Genomic DNA, 21,481 nt, shown 5'->3' on the forward strand with positions numbered 1-21,481 from the left:
AGAGGTGGCAGTCTGTAAAAAAAAACAAAACGAAAAAAATCTTGGAAAATAAATTAATTTTATTTCGTAGAAACCATTAAACCCTTAGGTGGGAGGTTGCCGAGGCGCCCCTATAGGATGTGGGGTAAAGAAATTGGAAGTCTCTTAATTTCAGCCAACATATAGGTTATTGTTGTGTGGTATAGTGTATATAAAAAGTAGGTTTTTAGATTTTTTAAAATATTATATAATATTTAATTATTATTTTTTTTTTATTTTTTTTTTATTTTTCTATAGCTTAGATAATATGAAAATATGAGCACCTAAAAATAGGTTAATGAATTTTTAGATTTTTCATTTTTTTTTATATAAATTATGTGCAGGCTCGCGTTAATACACATGTTTTTCGTTTTTTTTTTTAAAAAATATTTATTTTTTTTAAATTATTATTTTTTTTTTTTAAAATTTTCATTATCAAACGAACCAATAGTATCAAAAATGATTTTGTACTTAAAATAACCACAATTGAGTTTTAGAATCTATATCTTCGTAAAACTAATTTTAAAAAAAAAAAACAAAATTTTTTATTTTCTATTGTATTATTAAAACTCTTTATGGTTTGAAGGTGTCTAAACCTTTTTTCTCTCATTTATTTAAAATAATAAGAAAATCAAAATAAAAACCATCAATTTTCTTAATTTGATCGAGTGTTTGGTTTTTTTAAAGCCTTTAATTATGATTATTTTATTTGATTAATAAACAAAATTATTATTAATTACAAGTTTGTGAGTGCTTCAAGTTGAGGCAAATAAAATTACCTCATCATCACAAATTATTCCAAACTTTGTATTTAAAGAGACGATTTATCCACCAAAAAATTTTAAAAAAAAAAAATCATCGTTTTTTTAAAAAAATTAATTATTTTTTTTTATTTTATTTTTTATAAAAATAAATGAAAAGTTTAGAATTTTACAACTGGTGGTTAAATGTAAACTTACACAGCACCAATCTCTTAAGAGAACAAGATTTAAAATGTAAGATACTCGCGAATGAAAAAAAAAATTTATTGGTTGACTATAGTGACAGTGATGATGATGATGAAAATGAATGTTCTCAGAAAATTAAAAACGAACAAAATACACTAGGTTTTAAAGATGAACCAAAGAATGAAATTATTTCAAATAAAATTTTAATTAATATTATAGAATTAGAATCAAAAGATTATGGATTGTTTATATGGGATTCCAGTATTGTATTATCATGGTATTTATATAGTCGCTGTTTTATAAAAGGTTATAATAAAAATTATTGGAATGATAAAATATGCTTAGAAATTAGCGCAGGCGTTTCTTTACCATCAATTTTATTATGTAAATTGGGTGGTAAAGTTTTAATAACTGATAGGTCAAATAATTTCGATCAAATAAAATTAAATATTTTAAATAATTTAATATTAAATAAAATAATAATTAATAATAATAATAATAATAATAATAATAATAATAATAATAATAATAATAATGGTTTTACAAAATATGATAATATTAGAAATTGCCCAGTAATTAAAGATTTATCGTGGGGAAATTTTAATAATATACAAAATGATAAAAATTTTAGTTTTATTGATTATATAGTTATTTCAGATTGTTTTTATGATAATACAAAAGGTAAATTTAAAAAAAAAAAAAAAAAAAAAAAAATTGGGTTTATTAATTTTTATTTTTAATTTTAGATTATGATGATATATTTTCAACTTTTTTTTATTTTTTGATGAAAAATAAAAAATTAAAAATTCTTATTTCATATCAAGTTAGATGGTAATTATTATTATTTATAGTTTTTATTTTATTATTTAAATATTTCATATTATTAATTATTTATTTTTATTTATTTTAAAAGTAATGAAAAGACAATCTCAAGTTACTTATCTAAATGGAGGTTTAAATGTAAAATAATAGATTTAAAAGAGGTAGTTCCTTATCAAGATATATCAACAGAAATTATTTTATTGAAATTATCACTTTAAAAAGAAATAAAAAAAAATTATTATAAAAAAAAAAATAAAATTAAAAAAAAAAATAAAATTTTTTTGATTTTTTTTTTTAAATTTTTATTAAAATAATATTGTGTTGTTTATTATTCATTGTAAATTATAATATTATATCCGTTTATTTATATATTCAAAGATGATTATTGAATTAGATGCATCACACAAACAAGACTTAGTTCTTCTTAAAGCTATATCAATTGAAGGTAAAATTTTTTGTTTATCATTAATTTATCATCTATTTACTAATTTTTATTTATTATTAATAATAATAATAAAAAACATCAAAAATATTGTCAACAATTACAATTACAATAACAATAACAATAACAACAACAACAACAAAAAACATTATCCAATAATAATTATTATAATAATGATAATGATAATCAATAACAATCCTAATACTTGCCAATATTAATGAATAATCACCATTTATTATTATTATAACTTTTCTAATTTCGAATACTATTAATTATTGTAATAATTGATTATTTTAATAATAATAATTATAATTTATAAAATAAAATAAATAATTTAGTTGTAAACGAATTTTGTAAAATTGCAATAGAGTTTATTAAAAAAGGTTCAAATAAAAAATTATATATTGGTGCTTCACGTATGTATAATGGTTATATAGTATCAAGGTTAAAAAAATATTTATAATTAAATTATATATTATAGAAAAATTAAATATACCAGTTGATAAAATCGAAAGTTTAGTAGATTCAATTTCACATTTATTTTCAGAATGCTCAAGATTTATGTTAAACGAAAATGATTTTAATGATACTCTAGCACCAATAAAATTAGAAGAAGATATTGTAAATCATTTAAGAGAATGTTATTTCGAGAATAGAAAAGATATTAGAGTTTCACTTCAAGAATTTTACCCAAATTTAGACCATTATCAAAGTTTAGAATGGAGATTAGATACACAAATTGCAAATCGTAGTTTAGGCCAAACTATTAACCCAATTTATATGTTAAAACTTTTAACCAAATCTGGTGCAGATCAACCTTCAACTGAACATTTACTTCAAACAGACCCAAATAATTTAAAGCATCTTTGTAATGAGTTAGAATCAGCATTAAATGAAATTAGATCTTACGAAAATAGAATTATAATGAGAAATATTAAATAAATAAATAATAAAAAACTTTTTTTAATTTAAATCAAATTATTCATTACCTTTTTTTTTTTTTTTTTTTTTCCTTTGAAATCCCAATCTTTTTTTTTTATATTTTATAAATTCAATAAGTTTTAAATTAAAATTTTTTTAAAATAAAATCTTTAAACATTTTTGGGGGATAGTATTCAAAAAAGAAAAAAAGGTTGATAAGTGATAAAAATCGATTTTTATTTGAAAAAAATTTATCAGTTTTATTTTAATTTTTTTAATTTTTTTTTTTTTAAATGATTTTTTTTTTTTTCTAATCAATTTTTTTTTTTTTTTTTTTTTTTTTACAATCTAATTAATTTAAAATGGGTCAAAATAGTTCAAAATTATCAAAAAGTGATATCGATTTCATCGCACAATCAACCAATTTTTCAAAAAATGAAGTAGAAACACTCTATCAAGATTTCAAAAAGAATGATAAGGATGGTAATGGTTCATTTGATAGAAAAGAGTTTGTTACTTTTTTCAAATCAAAATTAACAAACTATCCAGAAGATCAATTGTACAAATTATTCGATGCTTTCGATACTGATAAGAGTGGTAGTATTGACTTTAAAGAGTTATCTACTGCTTTGTCTGTTATCAGCAAAGGTTCCGCCGAAGAAAAATTAGCTGTTCTTTTTGACATTTACGATGAAGATAAATCTAATACTCTCGAGGCTAAAGAAGTTACCAAAATGATCAACCTTATGGTTAGTATTGGTGTTAGCATTGGTAGACCAGAAAGTGATGTTAAAATTTTTATTGTTAAATTAATTGAAAAAATCGATGCTGATAAGTCCCAATCAATCAGCAGAGAAGAATGGATCAAAGAGGGTTCAAAAAGTCCATCATTATTAACTCTTTTGGGTATTTAAAATAAAAAAATAAACTTGTATAACATGTAATTTTCTATAATTATTTTTTATTTTTTTATTTTTTTTTTTTATATTACAATAAAATTTATTTGTTTATTAAATATTTGAATTAATATTTTAAATGTATTTAATATTGAAAATTAAAAGATGGTTTTGAATCTCCTACCATTGTAAAATTAAAAGTCATTACATTATTAAATTCGAAACTATATAGTCCCGGAGCAATTGTATTAAAACCATTAATTCCTTTTGATGATTCTTTTAAATTAAAATCAGTAGTAACATTGAATTGTTGATATTCAAATTCATAGTTTATTAACTTGTATGATTTGTCTGTATATAAAATTCCATCTTCATAATAACTATTACTTTCAATTTGTTGATAAATTATCCTTGGGCATGCAAATTTAGAATTATATTTACAAATAAGAGAGGGGCATGTTATATTTGAATTTAAAAATTTGCATGCTTTAAATTCTATATCTTCATCTTTGGTATTGCTACATTCAAATTCAAATAAAAAATCTTGATTTTCAAAAGTTTTACAACCATACATCATTTTATTATTAATATACCTTGAAACTACACCAATACCATATCTTTTATGTTCTAGAATTAAATCATTAGGTTTTGCAATTAACATATGAACATATTCTAACATTCCAACCTTATTATTAATTAGGCAAATTGCAGGGTTTGAAATAGATGCTATTGTTTCATTAAACATTTTATCTCTACAATAGCTGTTACCTTCTTCACCTATTGACCAGCTTAAAGATATATTTACATTCTTTCTATTTATTGAGCCAGGGTAACTGAACATTACTTGGGTGGGTTTATTTGAAAGTGGTCTTAAATTATAAACATAACCTTGTTCCCTATCTGTAAATAATAGTTTTTTATTATCATAGTTTTCAAAACCATATATAATATTTAAATATATAATAATAATTATTATTAAAAAATATTTAAACATATTTTATATATTTGCTTTAATAATTATAAAAATTAATATAATTTTCTATTTATAAATATTTTTTATTTTTTTTGATTAAAAATACAATAGCTTTATTTTTAAACAAAAAAATAAATAAAAAAATAAATATGGCTTAAATAATAGATTGTATGCCTAGATCTTTAAATAAATAATAAAAAAAAAAAAATTATTTTAAAATATAAATCGTTTTTTTACTTTGTATAATATAAAAAAATGGGGTTTTATAAAATATTTAATTTTAAAAGATTGGTGGGTAAGAATACTAATTAAATAAATGTACATGTTAATTTTTTATAAAAATTATTCTTTTTGATTTATTTATTATTTTATGATTGTTATTAACTTTTTATATGGTTATGATTTAGATTTATTTTATGATTGATCGAAAAATAAAATAAGAGTATTGTTATTATTTTATTTATATTTTTATTTATTAAAACAATCTATATAGCCTATAAAATAAAAATAAAATAAAAATAAAATCTTTATATTTTAAATGGTTTTAGGTAAAAAAGAATTTGAAATTATTATTTTTTATTATTATTATTTTTAATAATTAAAAAACAAAGTTGGTTTTGAATCACCAACCATGGTAAATTGAATTTCTTTATAATAATCTTTGCTGATTAAAATATCATAACGATATAATCCGGTGGCTATTGTGTTGAAACCAATAATTCCTTTTGAAGGATCCTTAAGATGAAAATCGGTAGTGACATTAAATTGTTTTATCTCATACATAAAGTTTGAGATTCTATATATTTTATCCGTAAATAATACACCTTTTTCATAAAAACTTTTACTTTCTATTTCTTGATAGTGTATAGTGGGGCAACCATAATTAGATTTATAACTACATGTAATTCCTGGACATCTAATATCTTCGTTTTGAAATTTACATCCTAAAAAGGTCATGTTTTTATTTGAATCACATTCTATTTCTATTATAACATCATGGTTTTCTGCGGTTTTACATGTAGACATTTTTAAATCGTTTTTAAATCTTGCAACTAGGCCAACTCCATATCTTAATCTTTCTAAAGCTAGTTCATTAGGTTTTGCAGCTAGCATTATTACATAATTATCTTCTTTAATAAAACATGCAGATGGGTTAAGTTTTTTTGCATTTTCTTCATTATTCATTTTCTCTTTGCAATAGTTATTTCCCTCTTCACCAATGGACCAACTAAAAGACAAATCAAGGGTAAAATTTGAAGTGTATTGAAATTTGCTTTGAAATGGTATATTTAAGATTGGTTTTAAATTATAAAAATTTCCATTTTCTTTATCTGTAAATATTAATTTTTTATTATCATAATTTTCAAAAGAAAATATGGAATAAATTAAAAGTAAAAAAACTAAAAAAATGTTTAACATGGTTTATTAATAAATATATTTAATTTTGAAGTAAAAAAATTTTTTTTTAATTTTCATTTCCCGTAGTAATTTTTATGTTAAAAAAAAAATATAATATACTTAATTTATTTATTTCTTTGGGTGAATAAAGTGGGGAGTTTGTTATTGGAACCCACACAAAAAAAAAATAATAAATTAATAAACAAATTAAACATAAAAAAATAAAAATATTAAATTAATTAAAATTGACATTTTAAAATCTATTTTTATTTTTTTAAATAATTTTATTGAAATTTTTTTTTTTATCTATAGATTTAAAAAGAAAAAGCAATAAATATTTATAAGATATTTATTTTTTTTAATTATAAGATATTTTATACAAGTTTTTTTTTTAAATTATTTTTAATGTTTTTGGTGGCGGTTTTTTTTTTTTTATTTTTGTTTTTTGACGTATTTATAATAATTGCATAAAAATGGTGATATCTTGATAACAAATAATTAAAACTTTTTATCTCTAATATAACAAATAAACATATTTTAATCAAAGTTTTATAATTTGAATCTACTTTGGTTGGGTTTGGTATCAAAAAATATGGTTTATGGGTTACTATTAGGTAATATGTATGTTTCAATAGAAAAATCGATTGTGTATTTTATAATTTAATGTAAATATTATTTATCGTTTTAACTACAAAAGAATCATTTTTATTATTCATAAATATTAATTTAAAAATCATTTATTATAATTGATTTTATTTATTTATAAAAAAAATATAAAACCATTTTTTTTTTTTAAAATTTTTAATTTAAAATTAAAAAATATCCAATGTTAAGCGAACCATTTGATTATACAAGTGATTTAAAATTTTCTTTATTAAACCCAAGTTCTTTTTGGGATCAAGTTTCAAATAAATATAATGTTAAATGGTATTTTATATATTTATTTTAAAATAAATAAATATATATAAAATATTAATTTTTATTTAAAATATTTTAGGGATAAAAAATATGAGAGTGTTTTAAACTTTAATAATTGTACAAAAAAACATGAATGGTTTAATGGTGGATTAATAAATGCATGTTACAATTCAATAGATAAAAATATTTTTGAAAGAGATAAAAAGGATCAAGTAGCATTTGTTCATGAAATACCAATTAAAAAGATCAAATATGAAATTACCTACCAACAAATATATGAAAAAGTTACTTTAGTTTCAAGAGTTTTAAAAAATTTAGGTATAAAGAAAGGTGATTTTGTTATGGTTTATATGCATAATTCATTTGAAACAATAGCTTCAATGTTAGCATGTGCAAGAATTGGCGCCATTCACAATGTTATTTATAGTGGTACATTGGTTGATACACTTTTGGTTAATATAGAAGATTGCAAACCAAAATTAATTTTAACATCAACATTTTGTTTTTTAATGGACGAAACACCATACTACTACTTACCAATATTAAAATCAGCTTTGGATAGATCAAAATATAAACCACTAAATGTAATAATTTTTAATAGAAAAGATATTACCGACATTGTACCTATAGATATAGAAATTGACAATTCTTTAGATTGGGACGAGTTGGTAAATAATAGTAATCCATTATTAGAGTATGAACCAGTAGAAGCTGATCATCCTCTTTATTTAATTTATACAAGTGGTACTACAAATAAACCAAAGGGGATATTAAGAGAAACTGGAGGCCATACCGTTGCATTGAATTATATAACAAGAGTTTATTATGGTTTAGATGATGGGGATACTTTTTTCACCGGTTCAAATATTGGTTGGATATGTTCACACACCTATTTAGTTTATGGATGTTTAATGGTTGGTTGTAAATCAGTATTTTTAGAAGGTCCATATAATAATTTATCAAATGATATGTGGGGTATTATACAAAGAAATAAAGTTAATGCATTTTTAATTACTCCATCTACTGCAAGAAAGTTAAGAAAAATTGACCCCAAAGGTAACTCAACTAAAAACTTTAATTTAACTTCATTAAGTCATATTTCAATTGGATCGGAAAGAGTTGATAAATCTATTCATTGCTATCTGTCAAAGTTATTTAATCAAAAAGTTATAATAGAATATTGGCAAACTGAATCAGGATATCAAATGATCTTTAATCATCACCAAATTAAAATGAAGGATAATTCACTTGGTAAAGCAGTACCTGGATATCAATTAAGAGTTGTATCAATGGATCCAAATAATACATCAGCGGTAAAAGAACTTGAGCCATATGAAATTGGGGAGCTTGTCATTAAATTGCCTGTACCACCATGTTGTGTGAGAAGTTTATTAAACGATGAGGATTCAAAGTTATATAATCATCGTTATATAAAATATGATGGGTATTTTGCTACTGGTGATTTAGTTTATTACGATAATGAGGGATACTATTATTTTGTATCAAGAGTGGATGACTCTATTCATGTCGGCTGTGATATAATAAATTGTAGTATAGTAGAAGGTGAAATATCAAATAATTCAAATATTAACGATTGTGCAGTTATTGGAATAAAAGATGAAGTTTTAACAGAGATTCCTCTAGTTTTATTGGTATTAAAAAATGATGAAATAAATAATGGCCAAATAGAACAAATTAAAAATCAAATTTTAACCTATATTCTAAATATTATCCAAATCGGTGTTAGATTTGAACCAATCATACTCATAGTAAATAGTTTACCAAAAAATAGAAATGGAAAAAGTCTAAAGTCATTAATTAGATCAATTTTCAATGGTGAAAAGCACTCAATTCCATCAAATATAGATAATATCAATATCTATTACAATTTATTAAATGATTATAATAATTTTATTAAAAAAAAAATATAAATAAATTTTAAAATAAATTTTTTTTTTTTTTTTTAGTTTTAAAAGTAGTGGTTTTTATTTTTTTATGAAATAAAATAAGTTTGATCCATTTTAATTGAACTAATTGTATTTTGAATTGAATTCAATAGGCTATATGAAATTGATTTACCGTTTGAATCTAATAATAATAAGTATTTTGGATTTTTTGGTGAATATGAGTAATCTTTAATAACTTCTTGAATTTCTAAATATCTATCATCTCTTTTTAATGACAGTTGTAAATCTAGATAATATAAATATAATTAGTATGCTTTATTTTTTTTTAAATATAAAAAAAAAGTAAACTTACCCCATAATTTAATCATTAATGATAAATTAAATTTTGAATTAAATAAATAGAAATTAATTGTAGATATAACTAAATAGGATGGAACTTTTTTATCATCATATACCTTAAAATGAGTTATATAGAATTCTTTTGAAGATAACAACGAAGGTTTAATTGATACTTTAATTAGTTCTTGCCAAAATGATTTTTCAAACGAAAATGATTTAATGACACCATCAGAACCAATAAATCTTGGTGGTCTTGAACGAGATTTACACGCTGATGGGTCAGAATAAACATTTCTTAATCCTTGTGATGCTGAGTTTATCATATCTATAGCCCCAACAGTTGGTTTAACAAATGTACCTAGTAAACCTTTTCCTAAACCTTTAACTAAACCAGTAAAGCCTTGATCTTGAAATTCTTTGACTGGTTGGTTTACTAAACCTGATAAACCGTGCGCAATACCTTCAGAAAATTTTTCGATGCCATTTGATACTCCATCTAAAACATGTTTTGGTTGTTGACTATGTCTATAGGAATTATCTCTTTGTTGTAGATAGTTTTCATCCATAGAGAATGGAGCAATAGCTGTACCAATTGTATTTGTAAATTTGCTAGCAGAGTTAAAGATACCAAATAAAGAGTTACTGACTAATGATTTTGTACCTTTGTAAACACCTTTTGTAAAGTCTTCAGGATTAGTAAAGCCAGCAGATGATTCGTTAATTAGGTCATTAATACCCCTTGTAATATTTTCAGCCAAGGATAATGGTGCACCTAAAAACCCAGAATATAAGAGTATTTTTGAAACCTTCCATTTATAATGATAAAACAATGATAGGCCCAATCCATTGGCAGTAACAAACTGATGTTCGAGTTTCCAGCTTTCTAAATGTAATGAGGCATTGTCAATATTTGCTAGAGCAGAAAAAGCAGAAGAAGCCCATGGACCAATCATTGGTCTGTTGTGTGGTGATGAGCGATAACTAAGTTTAATATCTACTTGAGGAAGATAAAGGAACTCTATATATAATCTCTTTGAGTTTATAGTGATTGGTAGAGGAATATTGGAATATGGCAATTTAATTTTATCAATAATTAAATTTTGATCATCTTTTTTTTCTTGTTTTGTTAATGGAATTGAAGAATTATTAAAGGAACATTTAACATTATTAATGAATGAAACTAAATGGAAAAGTAATGCTTCGTCAATTTGCACTTCGAAAGGTTGGATATCAAATCTTAATTCTTTAATATATTCAATACCAATTTGATGGAGTTCTTTTGGTTGATACTGACTTGATCTAATAAAATTAACTATTAAACTATGACTGGTTGGTGAGGTGGTATTTGAATTAAAAGATGAAATCATGACTGGATAGGGAGTGTGATATAATTGATTATCTACCTTAAAGGAATGAATTGAAATATTTATATTTTGTTCAGTATTAATTTCTTTAAATCTAACTTGTAAACCTTTTAATGTTATAAATAATAATTCTTTTGGTATTGAATCGATTACAGAAACACTAATTCCACCAATATAAAATTCAAAATTATTTAATTTGATTTTATTTGATAAATTTTTTTGTTCTTGTTGTTGCTGTTGTTGTTTTTGTGTTTGATTATTATAAATTATTTTTTGTTCTTTTTCTTCTTGTTGTTGTTCTTGTTGTTCTTGTTGTTCTTGTTGTTGAGTTTGATTATTATTTGTTAATTTTTCTTTTCTATTTATAGATTTTATATCATTTAAATCAATCATACGTAATATATTTGTTGGTCCATTGGCTAAAATTTCTAATTTAATATTTAAATCTTTAATTTTTGAACTACTAGATTGATATTTAACAGGAAAAGGTTGATGATATTGTAATTTATCTAATGAAACAATCTTTTTATAATTTGTATTTGGAATAGTAATAGATAATCTCTTTGTACCCATTGGATTGGACCATGTATATCTTTTTGAGTGATTTGAATAAACAAAAATTGGTTGATCATTTGTATCAACTTGATGAATGGAAATTGGTAACGAGATTAGATTTTGAATAATATATGGTGGGTAATCTTTAGTTTCTGGATTGATTATAACATAATAAATTCCTTTCTCTTGTAAAATTTGTATCATTGGTAGATAGAAATCTTCGTCATTATCTGCTGTGATATCATCATCATCATCATCATCTTCATTATCACTACTGTTACTGTTACTGCTACTACTTGATAAATCACTATCGCTATCACTTGAGCTACTTGATTGGTCATTATCGTCTTGGGGTTTCTCTAATTGAATATTGAATGAAATTGTTTTATTTATGTTGAATGATCCAGACCATTCAATTTTTTCTGATAACCTAAAAGTTATTTTCTTTGGTAGTTGTTCCTCTAAGAAATGGAATGGTAGAGTTTCTTTTGGTTTAATAAAAAATTTTTTATAAAGACTAGAGTCTTTTTGAGAATAATAGAGATTGTTTGAAATATTGTTAATTAAAATAAACTGAGGTGAAATTGTTATAGTTTTTGTCAAAGATCCAGATTCGATTTGAGTGTATAATAAAAATTGTAAAAAAAGTTTTTCAGAATGTCTATGCTCTTTGACAATAGTTATTGGTTCAAATTTGTTAAGTTGTATAGAAATTGGGGATGACCAGTTTGAATTATCCACTTGAAGCAATAATTGTTGAGTAGTAATTGAATGTGCCGATATTGGTGAAAACATTGAACAAACAACATTATTATTACTATACCAATTTCTTGGATCTGTATAAATACTTATAGTTTCTAAATTTTTTTCATTTTTTTCATTATTATCTGAAATAATTGGTGTCTTTGAAAATGATGTTTTTGTAGTTGTTGTTGATGTTGTAGTCGTTGATAGTTTATTATTACCAACAACATTAATATTATTTAATTTATATTGTATTGATAAACCAGTATTGTTTATAATTGAAAATGAAGAGTAAAGAGAAACTTGAATAGATCCAAAAAATTCATTTTGATGTACATTTAAATAGAATGGTTTACCATTTGAAGTTGAAAGGATTTTTCTTGGTTGTCTATTGATATTATTTGGTGAAGATTGATTAATTTGAATATATTCACTCCATCCATATCCTTCCATATGAACCTTTATCATTATAACCTTTTCAATATTGGCACAATAAATATCTTTTCTTTTACCACTTTCAATTTTTTCTTTACCAACAATATTGTTTGATTCTTGATCATAAAATGAAACATCAATTGGTACAATAAAATAATTTATTATAACCAATGGTGCAACAATTTTAATAATATGATTTGATCTTCTTTCCTCAAATGAATTTTCAACTTTATATTCATAATATTGTCTTTTATTAATATGATGATATTGTTGATGTTGATTTTGTTGTTGTTGTTGTTGTTGTTGTTGTTGTTGTTGTTGTTGTTGTTGTTGTTGTTGTTGTTGTTGAGAGGAGTTTGTTGGTTCTTCAAATTGATAATTTGAAAGATGTTGATCAATTTTTAAAAAGTAAAATTTATTTGGGGGACAATCAAATAATAAGGTACCTGGATGTAAAAAGCTATCTGAGCAATCTAGAGGTGAGGTCCATCTCTGTTGATGATTTTGATGACTATCTAGTAATGGTCTAAAACTTAAAATCATTGATGGTGATGATTGATCCTTGCATAGAGACATTGGTTTTGATTGATTTGGTTCCAAAATATAGGGTGAACTTTTGAATGTATGAGATGGTCTATCTAAAAATTCAATAGCGTGATCAGTGTCATTTACGATTAAAACATTTGATCTAACGATGAGAATTTTACTTGATTTGGATACTTTTATTTCAAATACTAATTGTTGGTATTGCTTTTCTGGTGTAATTAATTCATAATTTGAAGTGGTTGATGAAATGTTGGTATTGCTATGATTATTATGATTTTGCTTTGGTATAAGATTACAAATATAAATACCAGTTTTATGAATTGGTAAATTTGTAATTGTTTCAAAACCTTTGACTGTAATATTAACTCTAAATAATGAAATTGAAGTTGTATCACGGTGTTTTTGAGTATTATTAATTGTTTTAAATCTATCTTTTTCATTTTTACTTGATAAACTAATATCTCTAAGGTCTAAATAAACTTCATTGCCATTTTCTAAAATTAAATTATTTAAAACTTTAAAATTATTTTTTTCATTATTATTATTATTATTATTATTATTATTATTTTTATTTTTATAAAGTTCATTTGATAATTTAATTACTGAATATTGAATTTCTAAACCAGTATGGTTTTTTAAAAGGAAAGGATGATAATTTTGAGATTTATAGTGTTGTGATAAATTATTATTATATCCCAAAATAACTGTAGAATCTAAATTTTCCTGATTAGAATTTGTTAAAGCTGATATAAAAACTGGATATGATGAAATAATTGTATCAAATAATGATTTTGTAATATTTAAATTTAAATTTTGATTTGTTGTTAAAACTATATTACCAATTTCACTAACTGGTGTGTTTGATGTTTCTATAGCAAGTTTACAACCCCATTCTTCAATAACTGGTTCCCAAACTGATTTTGAAATATTAAAATAGTTTGATGACAAAAATAAACCAACCATAATACGATTTTGTGACACTTCAACTGAAATATTATTGAATTTAAAATTTAATACTCCAAAATATTTGTTATCATCATCATTAATAATTGTTAATTCAATTGAAGGAGATTGAAAATTAATTCTTAAAATTTCTTTTTTTTCTTTGTTATTATTATTATTATTGTTATTATTTTGTTGTTGATTATTTTTATTATTAATTTGTTGATTATTCAATAATCTATTTAAATTATTAATTAAAATATTTAAATGATTTGAAATTGATAAAAATAATAAAAAGTCTTGATAAGATATTGATAAGTGAATTGGATTAACACCAATTAAAATATCAATTGGTAAATATTCTTTTCCCTCTACTAATGAAATTGAAGCTGTGATTGTAAATGGATCAATAATTGATTCTGCAGTTTGTTCAAAATTATTTGCTCTACATTTATATAGTTCTAAATTTTCAACAGATATTTGGAAATCTTTATATGTTAATGGTTCACATACTTGAATATTTATTTTTCCTAAAACAGAACCTTTGAGTGTTAATAATCTACTTTCATGAGATGCTGGATTATCAACAAGCGATAGTTCGACATTTGTAGTTTCAATATGAACCAATGTAGTTTGTCCCATTGACCTCTTATTCTTTTGTTCAAGAATATTTTTAACAGGAATTGACTTTGTTGGATCTTGGTTGAACAGTGGATTATTGTTAATAGCATCAGAGTCTAAAACTGGTGAAGATATTGGTGAAATTTCTGATAGAGATGATAAAGCTTTGATACCAGGCATGATGAAATCAATCATTGAAACCAATGATTCTGGAACTATTATACCTCTGAAACTATCTAATAAAACTTTGACCTCTGTATCACCATTTCTTTTGTCACAAACATAAACCTGAAGTTCTTTTTTGGTGCCAGAATTATCATTTTTATTTGGTGAGTTTTGATGGTGAATGAGTTTACGGAAGTGATTAACAATTGATTTTCTAGTATCAGTCAAGTCAATGGATCCAACTGAAAAGTTTGAATATTCATTACCATTTTCATATTCGATAATTGAACATGCAAATTCTATAACTTCTAATGATACTACAGACTCTTTATTCTTTCTAAAGAACTCTAATGAAACATGAGGTAAATGAAATGAAATTTGGTCCTTGATATCAGTTGTTGAGCCATTATTAGATAGGGGTGCAGAGAGTGGTGTATTTACTGGTAATGGTGTTGGAATTGGTAAAGATGAAATTAAATTACTATGATTCATATCAATACCATGAGTTTGATTCGATTGTGCAACATTGATAAAACTTTGATAAAGATTATCTAATTTAATTTGACTTTCCATACGTCTGTGGTTTCTCTTCTTTCTTTTCTTTTGTTTAATATTTGGCTCTATTAAAGATTTAATGATTGCAATAATTAATGTATATTGTTGATCTGAAATTTTTAAATGAATTGGTGATATTTCCCCATCAACTTTTTGTTTAGATTCGCTTTGTTCTGAAACTTTAATGAATGATTCAATATTTACGTGGATATTGATTTTATTTGAGATGGCCTCAATTGTACTATCCAAAACTTTGCCATTCAAAAATTTGCAGGAATGAAAGTTTATCGAAGATGCATAAATGAAAATTTGTTCTGATGGTGATAAGGCATTGATATTATACTGATTGAAAATTGAAATATGACCTAAATCTGCTATAATTACATAGGGAGATATATGATTCTTTGGGAAAATAATTCGTGGAGTATCAACATCGATTTCAAAAAGAATTCTCTTTTGTTGGGCTATACGTCTATTTGACATAATTTCCACAGCACCTTTTGCACTTTCAGTTATTATATGATCAATTTGACTTGTTATAATTTCATCAAAATAATCTATTATTTTTTCTATAAGTGAAACTATAACAATTAATTTAACTGAAGTCATTCTAACACTTATTTTTGAATTAAAGTTAATAACTTCACCATTTTTATCGTACTGAAAATCATTTTCTTCCTCTTCCTTTCCTTTTTCTTCATTATCACTTTCTTTTTCTTCATTATCATTTTCTTTTTCTTCATTATTTTCTTTGAATTGGGGTAGTTTTATATTCTTATATGTTAAAACATAAAACTCTATAATATGTTCACCATCGGTACCAAACAATGGGTTTAAATCTTTTGATGCATCCTTTGAAATATCTGATATTTCTAAATTTCCCAATTTAAATCGCATCATTGATGATTCTAGATCAATGTCAAAATAGATGGATAGGTCACTAACTTGGAACATAAAATAAGACTGGTCATCCTCATTTAAATTTACAATTAATGATTTCATTTTTATAGTAATATTGACCATTGGGTTATCTTCTTCCTTCTTTTTCCTCTTTGAATTGGTTTTAAATTTTTGTTTTGATTGTTGATTATTTTGTTCTTTTTGTTCTATATTTTCTTTTTTAAATTCTTGCTCTTCATTATGTTGTTGTTGTTCCTGTTCTTGTTCTTGTTGGTGTTCGATTATAATATCATTTTCATGATCATGTTGTTGTTTTTTCAGATTTCTCTTTTCTCTTCTTTGGATTACAGTATCGATGATAGTTTTTTCAACCAACTCTATCATATTAATGATTTTGATTACCAATTTTTTGTTAAGATTTACAAAGAGTGTATTAAAAAATACATCAATTTTTTGGGATACGCCAATGTATTGTGGTGAATTTCTTTGAACTGACAAAATACTAATATTAATAAGATGTTCCTCCTCGGCAATTTCACTACAACTGAGATCTTGGTCTTGATGTGGTATATATTCGTTTAGAGATTTGGCTAGGTATCTAAAGTTTTCATTTTTAAAATCTTGATAGAGATCTTCTATATATAATTTCTTTAAAGACAAATGGACTGTTGTATCAAAAGTACGTTTTAAAACTTGAGCACTAATATCTGATAAAATTAATTTGACAAATGGCTTATTATGTAGGTCCTCTCTGACTTCTAAAGAGACTGTTGGAATTGAAAATGTAACTTCAAAAATTGTGTGAAAAATCATTAAAATTGGTAACTGATCTTGAGGATTCTCCAATTCCATTGAATCTATTAATGTTGAACTATTTATAATATTTGAATTTTCATCAGTGCCCTCTAATAGGGTTGCAGTATTTGAAACTGAGGATGTTGAATTTGATCGGTTATCAATATCAATAATTAAATCTTCATTTTCTTCATTTTTATTAATATTATTTTGATCATTAATTTGTTGATTATCCATTAAATTTTCTGATGAAATTAAATGATTTGAAATTTCAGGTGGATCATTTTGTAAAGTTCCAATAATTCTAATCATTATTTCTATTGATTTTTGTGATAATAAAATATTTAAAGATGGTAAATCACCAAATAATCTAATGATTTTTTAAAAAAAAAAAAAAAAAAAAAAAAAAAAATTAATATTTAAATATATATACTTTTATTATTTTTTTATAAAATATTTTATATTTACTTTAATTTTGATAATAAAGTTTGAGATTTTATTATACACTTGAATATTTTAAAATTAATATCAAATTTTTCGACCAATTGAATTAATTCCCCCCCTGAAACTAAATAAAATTGAATATTTCCCAATTTAAGTTCAAATAAATCATATAAATATTTTGTAACATTTTCATCATCATAAACATTACCATCACTACTACCATGACTATTTTTAATTGGTTGTGATTGACTGAAAGATGGTGATGATGCTGAAGATTCTTGATAATTATTATTATTATTATTATTATTATTATTATTATTATTATTATTATCATTATAATCTATATTATTTTCATTATTTATATTACTATTATATAATGATAAATCGTTTCTTAAGATTGAAGAGGCTTCAATTTCTTCTGGCATTGTATCTGAAGTTTTATGAGTAATTACTCTTTGAAGAGAGAATGAACCTAAATCCAATACTAAAATTGGTGATGATGGATTTGTAAAATTTTCGGGTATTAAAACATGAGGAGCATTAATATTGATATCTAAATCTACAGATTTATGATTTTGTAGTTCATACTGAATTCTAAGAGTTGTTTTATCTTTAAAAATTTTAATTTGATTTCGAGCTGCTTCTTCAATATCCTTTAAAGTATCTGAAGGAGCATTACCAAAAAACTCTAAAATTGAATCCATCATTGATTTATTATATATAATTTCTAATGGTAATGCTTCGATAAATACCGAAAAATCTGATTCGGAAGTTAATGGATTCTGTTGTAATGTCATTGAAAACAATGGTTGCTTTGTGGCCTCTTCGTCTGATGATAATTCCCCACTTTCGTTATTTTCATTATTATCTTTGTAACAACTGTTATCACTATTATTATTTCCACTGTTATTTTTAATTTTATTATTTTTTAATATTGGGGATGAATTAATTGATAAATAATTTTTATTATTATTATTATTAATATTATTTGAATAACTATTTAAAATTGGTTTCATTAAAATTGGGAATTGTGTATTATCTGTAAAATAATCTCTAACAAATATAGTTTCCAATATAGTTTGAACATATAATGATTCTACAAATTTATCTAAACTAATTGACATATTAACCAATTCTATAACCAAATCTGCGGATTTTGGTTTTGATTTACTACTATCAGGAAAATGAGTTATTGGTGAAGTTGGTGGTTTAAGTCTAAATGCAACTGAACCTCGGTTCATTGTAAAGTTGATTCTTGTTTTGACATAATCTTTTGGATATACTATATTTTTTGAAACTTGATGCTCATCATATTCGATAGTTGAATAAAGTTCCCTCTTTTGTTGTTCAGTTAAGTCCAAAGTACTTAAAATAGACTCTTGATCAGTTGTGCCCTCTTCATTTTTCTTACTACCACCCCATAACCATCTAAACCAACCACCATTACTATTATTTCCATTACTATTATTACCTATATTTACATTTTTGGAACTAGGGTTTATTTTATTATTACTATTACTTGAACTATCAATAATTTCTATTTTTTTTGTTGTTTCACTATTATTATTATTATCATTATTATTATTATTATTATTATTAATATTATTATTACTATTATTATCATCATTTTTATTTTCTAATTGGTTATTATATACACTTGTTGATTTTGGTGATAATAATAATGGAGTATTTGGATTTGATCTTACTGAATCCTCAGCTTTAATTTGGGCATCAGCAAGAGATCTAAAATAAACCAAATCTTCAAAGCTATAATCTCTTTCTAATTGATCAATTCTAATATTATTTGAATCAGTAATATTCTTTTTTCTCTTTTTTAATTTATACAGATGAATATAATCTAGTCTATCCTTTCTTCTCTTTTCAAAATACTTTGGTGACCACTTAAGTAACTTTTCTCTAACTTCATTTCTTATACATTCTAACGCGAATGACCAACGATCTTTTGCAGTTTTTAAAATACCACCACATTCCTTGGGCTTAAACTTTCTATATTTTTCACCCCTCTTCAACATTGAAAACCATTCTACCAATGCCAAAATGCCAGAATATTGCCTTGATTCAATTTCTAAATTAATTTCATCAAATTCAAAATTTGCTGTATACAGTGGAATAAATTTATTTGGTATTAATGATTTATTAATTAATAACTAAAATAAAAATAATAATAATTAGTAACTATTAAAAGAATAAACTATGGTAATAATATTTACCTTTAAAGAACCACAAACTGGGTGTAATAAATAATTATGGTTTGGATTTTTTGATTGATCAATTGATTTTTTGGGTATTAACTGAGTCATTATAGTTTTAAAATCACTTATATTTTTATAATTTAAATTTGGATCGCTTGAATGGGGATCCCAATAAACTGAAAGGTTTTGTAAATTGATTAGTTTGTGAACCAATGACTGTGAAATATGAATAAAAGTTGGTTTCCATTCTTCATTTGAGGACTGGGCTAAAAGGTGTTCCAAAGTAATACCAAAACAATAAGGAGATAATGGATTTGTAATTGAATCTTCAAAACGGACATGGACATTATAAATCATTATTTGTAAATTATCTACAATTTTATTTCTTAATTTATCGGCAAATGATGAACTTGATTGATTTTCATTTTCATCAAATGAATCTTTTAAAACACCTTTATAAATTTCATCTTGAATTAATTGTTCATCATATTCCTCTTCTTCTTCTTCTTCTTCTTCGTCATATTCTTCATAATCTTCGTCATCATCATCATCATAATCTTCATCATCTTCTTCTTCATCTAAATTTGTTTCATCAGTATTTGAACCACCTTCACTTTCTTCCCTATTAATTGAATAAGTTGAACCATCTTCCAAAGTTGTTGGTGATGAATGACTATCATTATTTTCATTATTATCTTTATCGTTTACTGTATTATTTTCGTTTATACTATTATCTTCATTATTTTGATTGTCATCTTTAAAAATATTAATATCATTATTATTATTATTATTATTATTATTATTATTATTATTATTATCATCATTATTTTTTAAATTTCTATTTTTGATTAATTGCCTTTGTTGTTGCTTTTTTTTTTCAAATTTCTGTTGTTGTTTTTGTTGTCTTTTTTCTTTCAACAATTTTTTTCTTTTTTCCCTCTTTTCCTTTTGCTCCAATATCTTTTTTCTTTTCTCTTCTTTTAATGCTTCATAAATTTTTAACTTTTTTATTTTTTTTTGAAATAATAACTCTTCATCTTCTTTATCCCACTAAAAAATAATTAAAATTAGTAAAATTAGTAATTTTTACTGATGTAATTAAGAAATTTAATAATTAAATGAATGAGTGAATGAATTATACTTACAGAAGTTGCAGATTTCGGTGACGCTGTAATATATAAATTATCAATAATAACTATAACAGGTTCGGTTTTAAGATTATTCCACGGAATCTTTAATGATAATTTCCCTAAGAAACCCTCTTTAATAGTAAATGGTAAATTAAATTTCTCTAGCGCTCTTTTTTTTAATTGTAAATTTTCTAAAGAAACATTTCCTTTTAATATACTAATGTTTAAATTTTCGGTATTTAAAGATTGAATGTATTCTCCTAAATATCTTTGAAGTAAATTTGAAACTAATGTTTCAAACATTTTTGTTTTAATATTTATAAATAAATATTTAATTATTTATTTGAGAAAATTCAAGACGAATAATTTTGAAAACATATTATCAATTACACCAAACTCTCCCAATACATCAATCAATAAATAGATATATAAATCAAAGTAGAAACATATGTGAATGCTACTCGATTCGACTGACACTAAGGATGTTAAAT

The 21,481-nt window shown here is 23.5% G+C and overlaps 7 protein-coding genes across 7 annotated transcripts; 4 read left to right on the forward strand and 3 right to left on the reverse strand.

Annotated features, from left to right (window-relative positions):
- Window positions 1-931: 931 nt before the first annotated feature.
- DICPUDRAFT_84392 (uncharacterized protein) lies at window positions 932-2,005 on the forward strand (the record flags this gene model as incomplete). The annotated part of the gene is made up of 3 exons (XM_003293828.1): window positions 932-1,646; window positions 1,712-1,796; window positions 1,879-2,005. 3 exons carry the CDS (start codon window positions 932-934, stop codon window positions 2,003-2,005), a joined length of 927 nt encoding a protein of 308 aa, XP_003293876.1.
- A 160-nt stretch (window positions 2,006-2,165) lies between these two features.
- On the forward strand, window positions 2,166-3,171 carry DICPUDRAFT_42650 (uncharacterized protein; the record flags this gene model as incomplete). The annotated part of the gene is made up of 3 exons (XM_003293829.1): window positions 2,166-2,232; window positions 2,568-2,645; window positions 2,711-3,171. 3 exons carry the CDS (start codon window positions 2,166-2,168, stop codon window positions 3,169-3,171), a joined length of 606 nt encoding a protein of 201 aa, XP_003293877.1.
- A 341-nt stretch (window positions 3,172-3,512) lies between these two features.
- DICPUDRAFT_95912 (uncharacterized protein) lies at window positions 3,513-4,102 on the forward strand (the record flags this gene model as incomplete). Its single annotated transcript, XM_003293830.1, has 1 exon — window positions 3,513-4,102. One exon carries the CDS (start codon window positions 3,513-3,515, stop codon window positions 4,062-4,064), a length of 552 nt encoding a protein of 183 aa, XP_003293878.1. The 3' UTR covers window positions 4,065-4,102.
- An 89-nt stretch (window positions 4,103-4,191) lies between these two features.
- On the reverse strand, window positions 4,192-5,040 carry DICPUDRAFT_84395 (uncharacterized protein; the record flags this gene model as incomplete). The annotated part of the gene is made up of 1 exon (XM_003293832.1): window positions 4,192-5,040. The coding sequence occupies one exon, from the start codon at window positions 5,038-5,040 to the stop codon at window positions 4,192-4,194; it is 849 nt and encodes a 282-aa protein (XP_003293880.1).
- A 570-nt stretch (window positions 5,041-5,610) lies between these two features.
- DICPUDRAFT_84396 (uncharacterized protein) lies at window positions 5,611-6,438 on the reverse strand (the record flags this gene model as incomplete). Its single annotated transcript, XM_003293833.1, has 1 exon — window positions 5,611-6,438. The coding sequence occupies one exon, from the start codon at window positions 6,436-6,438 to the stop codon at window positions 5,611-5,613; it is 828 nt and encodes a 275-aa protein (XP_003293881.1).
- Window positions 6,439-7,231: 793 nt separating this feature from the next.
- Window positions 7,232-9,215, forward strand: DICPUDRAFT_5486 (uncharacterized protein; the record flags this gene model as incomplete). Its single annotated transcript, XM_003293831.1, has 2 exons — window positions 7,232-7,344; window positions 7,415-9,215. Coding segments are annotated over 2 exons (1,914 nt in total), but the record flags the coding sequence as incomplete, so codon positions are not given.
- Window positions 9,216-9,328: 113 nt separating this feature from the next.
- Window positions 9,329-21,293, reverse strand: DICPUDRAFT_158801 (uncharacterized protein; the record flags this gene model as incomplete). The annotated part of the gene is made up of 5 exons (XM_003293834.1): window positions 9,329-9,423; window positions 9,595-17,573; window positions 17,672-19,815; window positions 19,879-20,910; window positions 21,006-21,293. The coding sequence occupies 5 exons, from the start codon at window positions 21,291-21,293 to the stop codon at window positions 9,329-9,331; spliced, it is 11,538 nt and encodes a 3,845-aa protein (XP_003293882.1).
- Between the last annotated feature and the right edge of the window lie 188 nt (window positions 21,294-21,481).

The sequence above is a fragment of the Dictyostelium purpureum genome (genome assembly GCF_000190715.1).
Source record: "Dictyostelium purpureum unplaced genomic scaffold DICPUscaffold_476, whole genome shotgun sequence".
NCBI lineage: Eukaryota > Evosea > Eumycetozoa > Dictyosteliales > Dictyosteliaceae > Dictyostelium > Dictyostelium purpureum.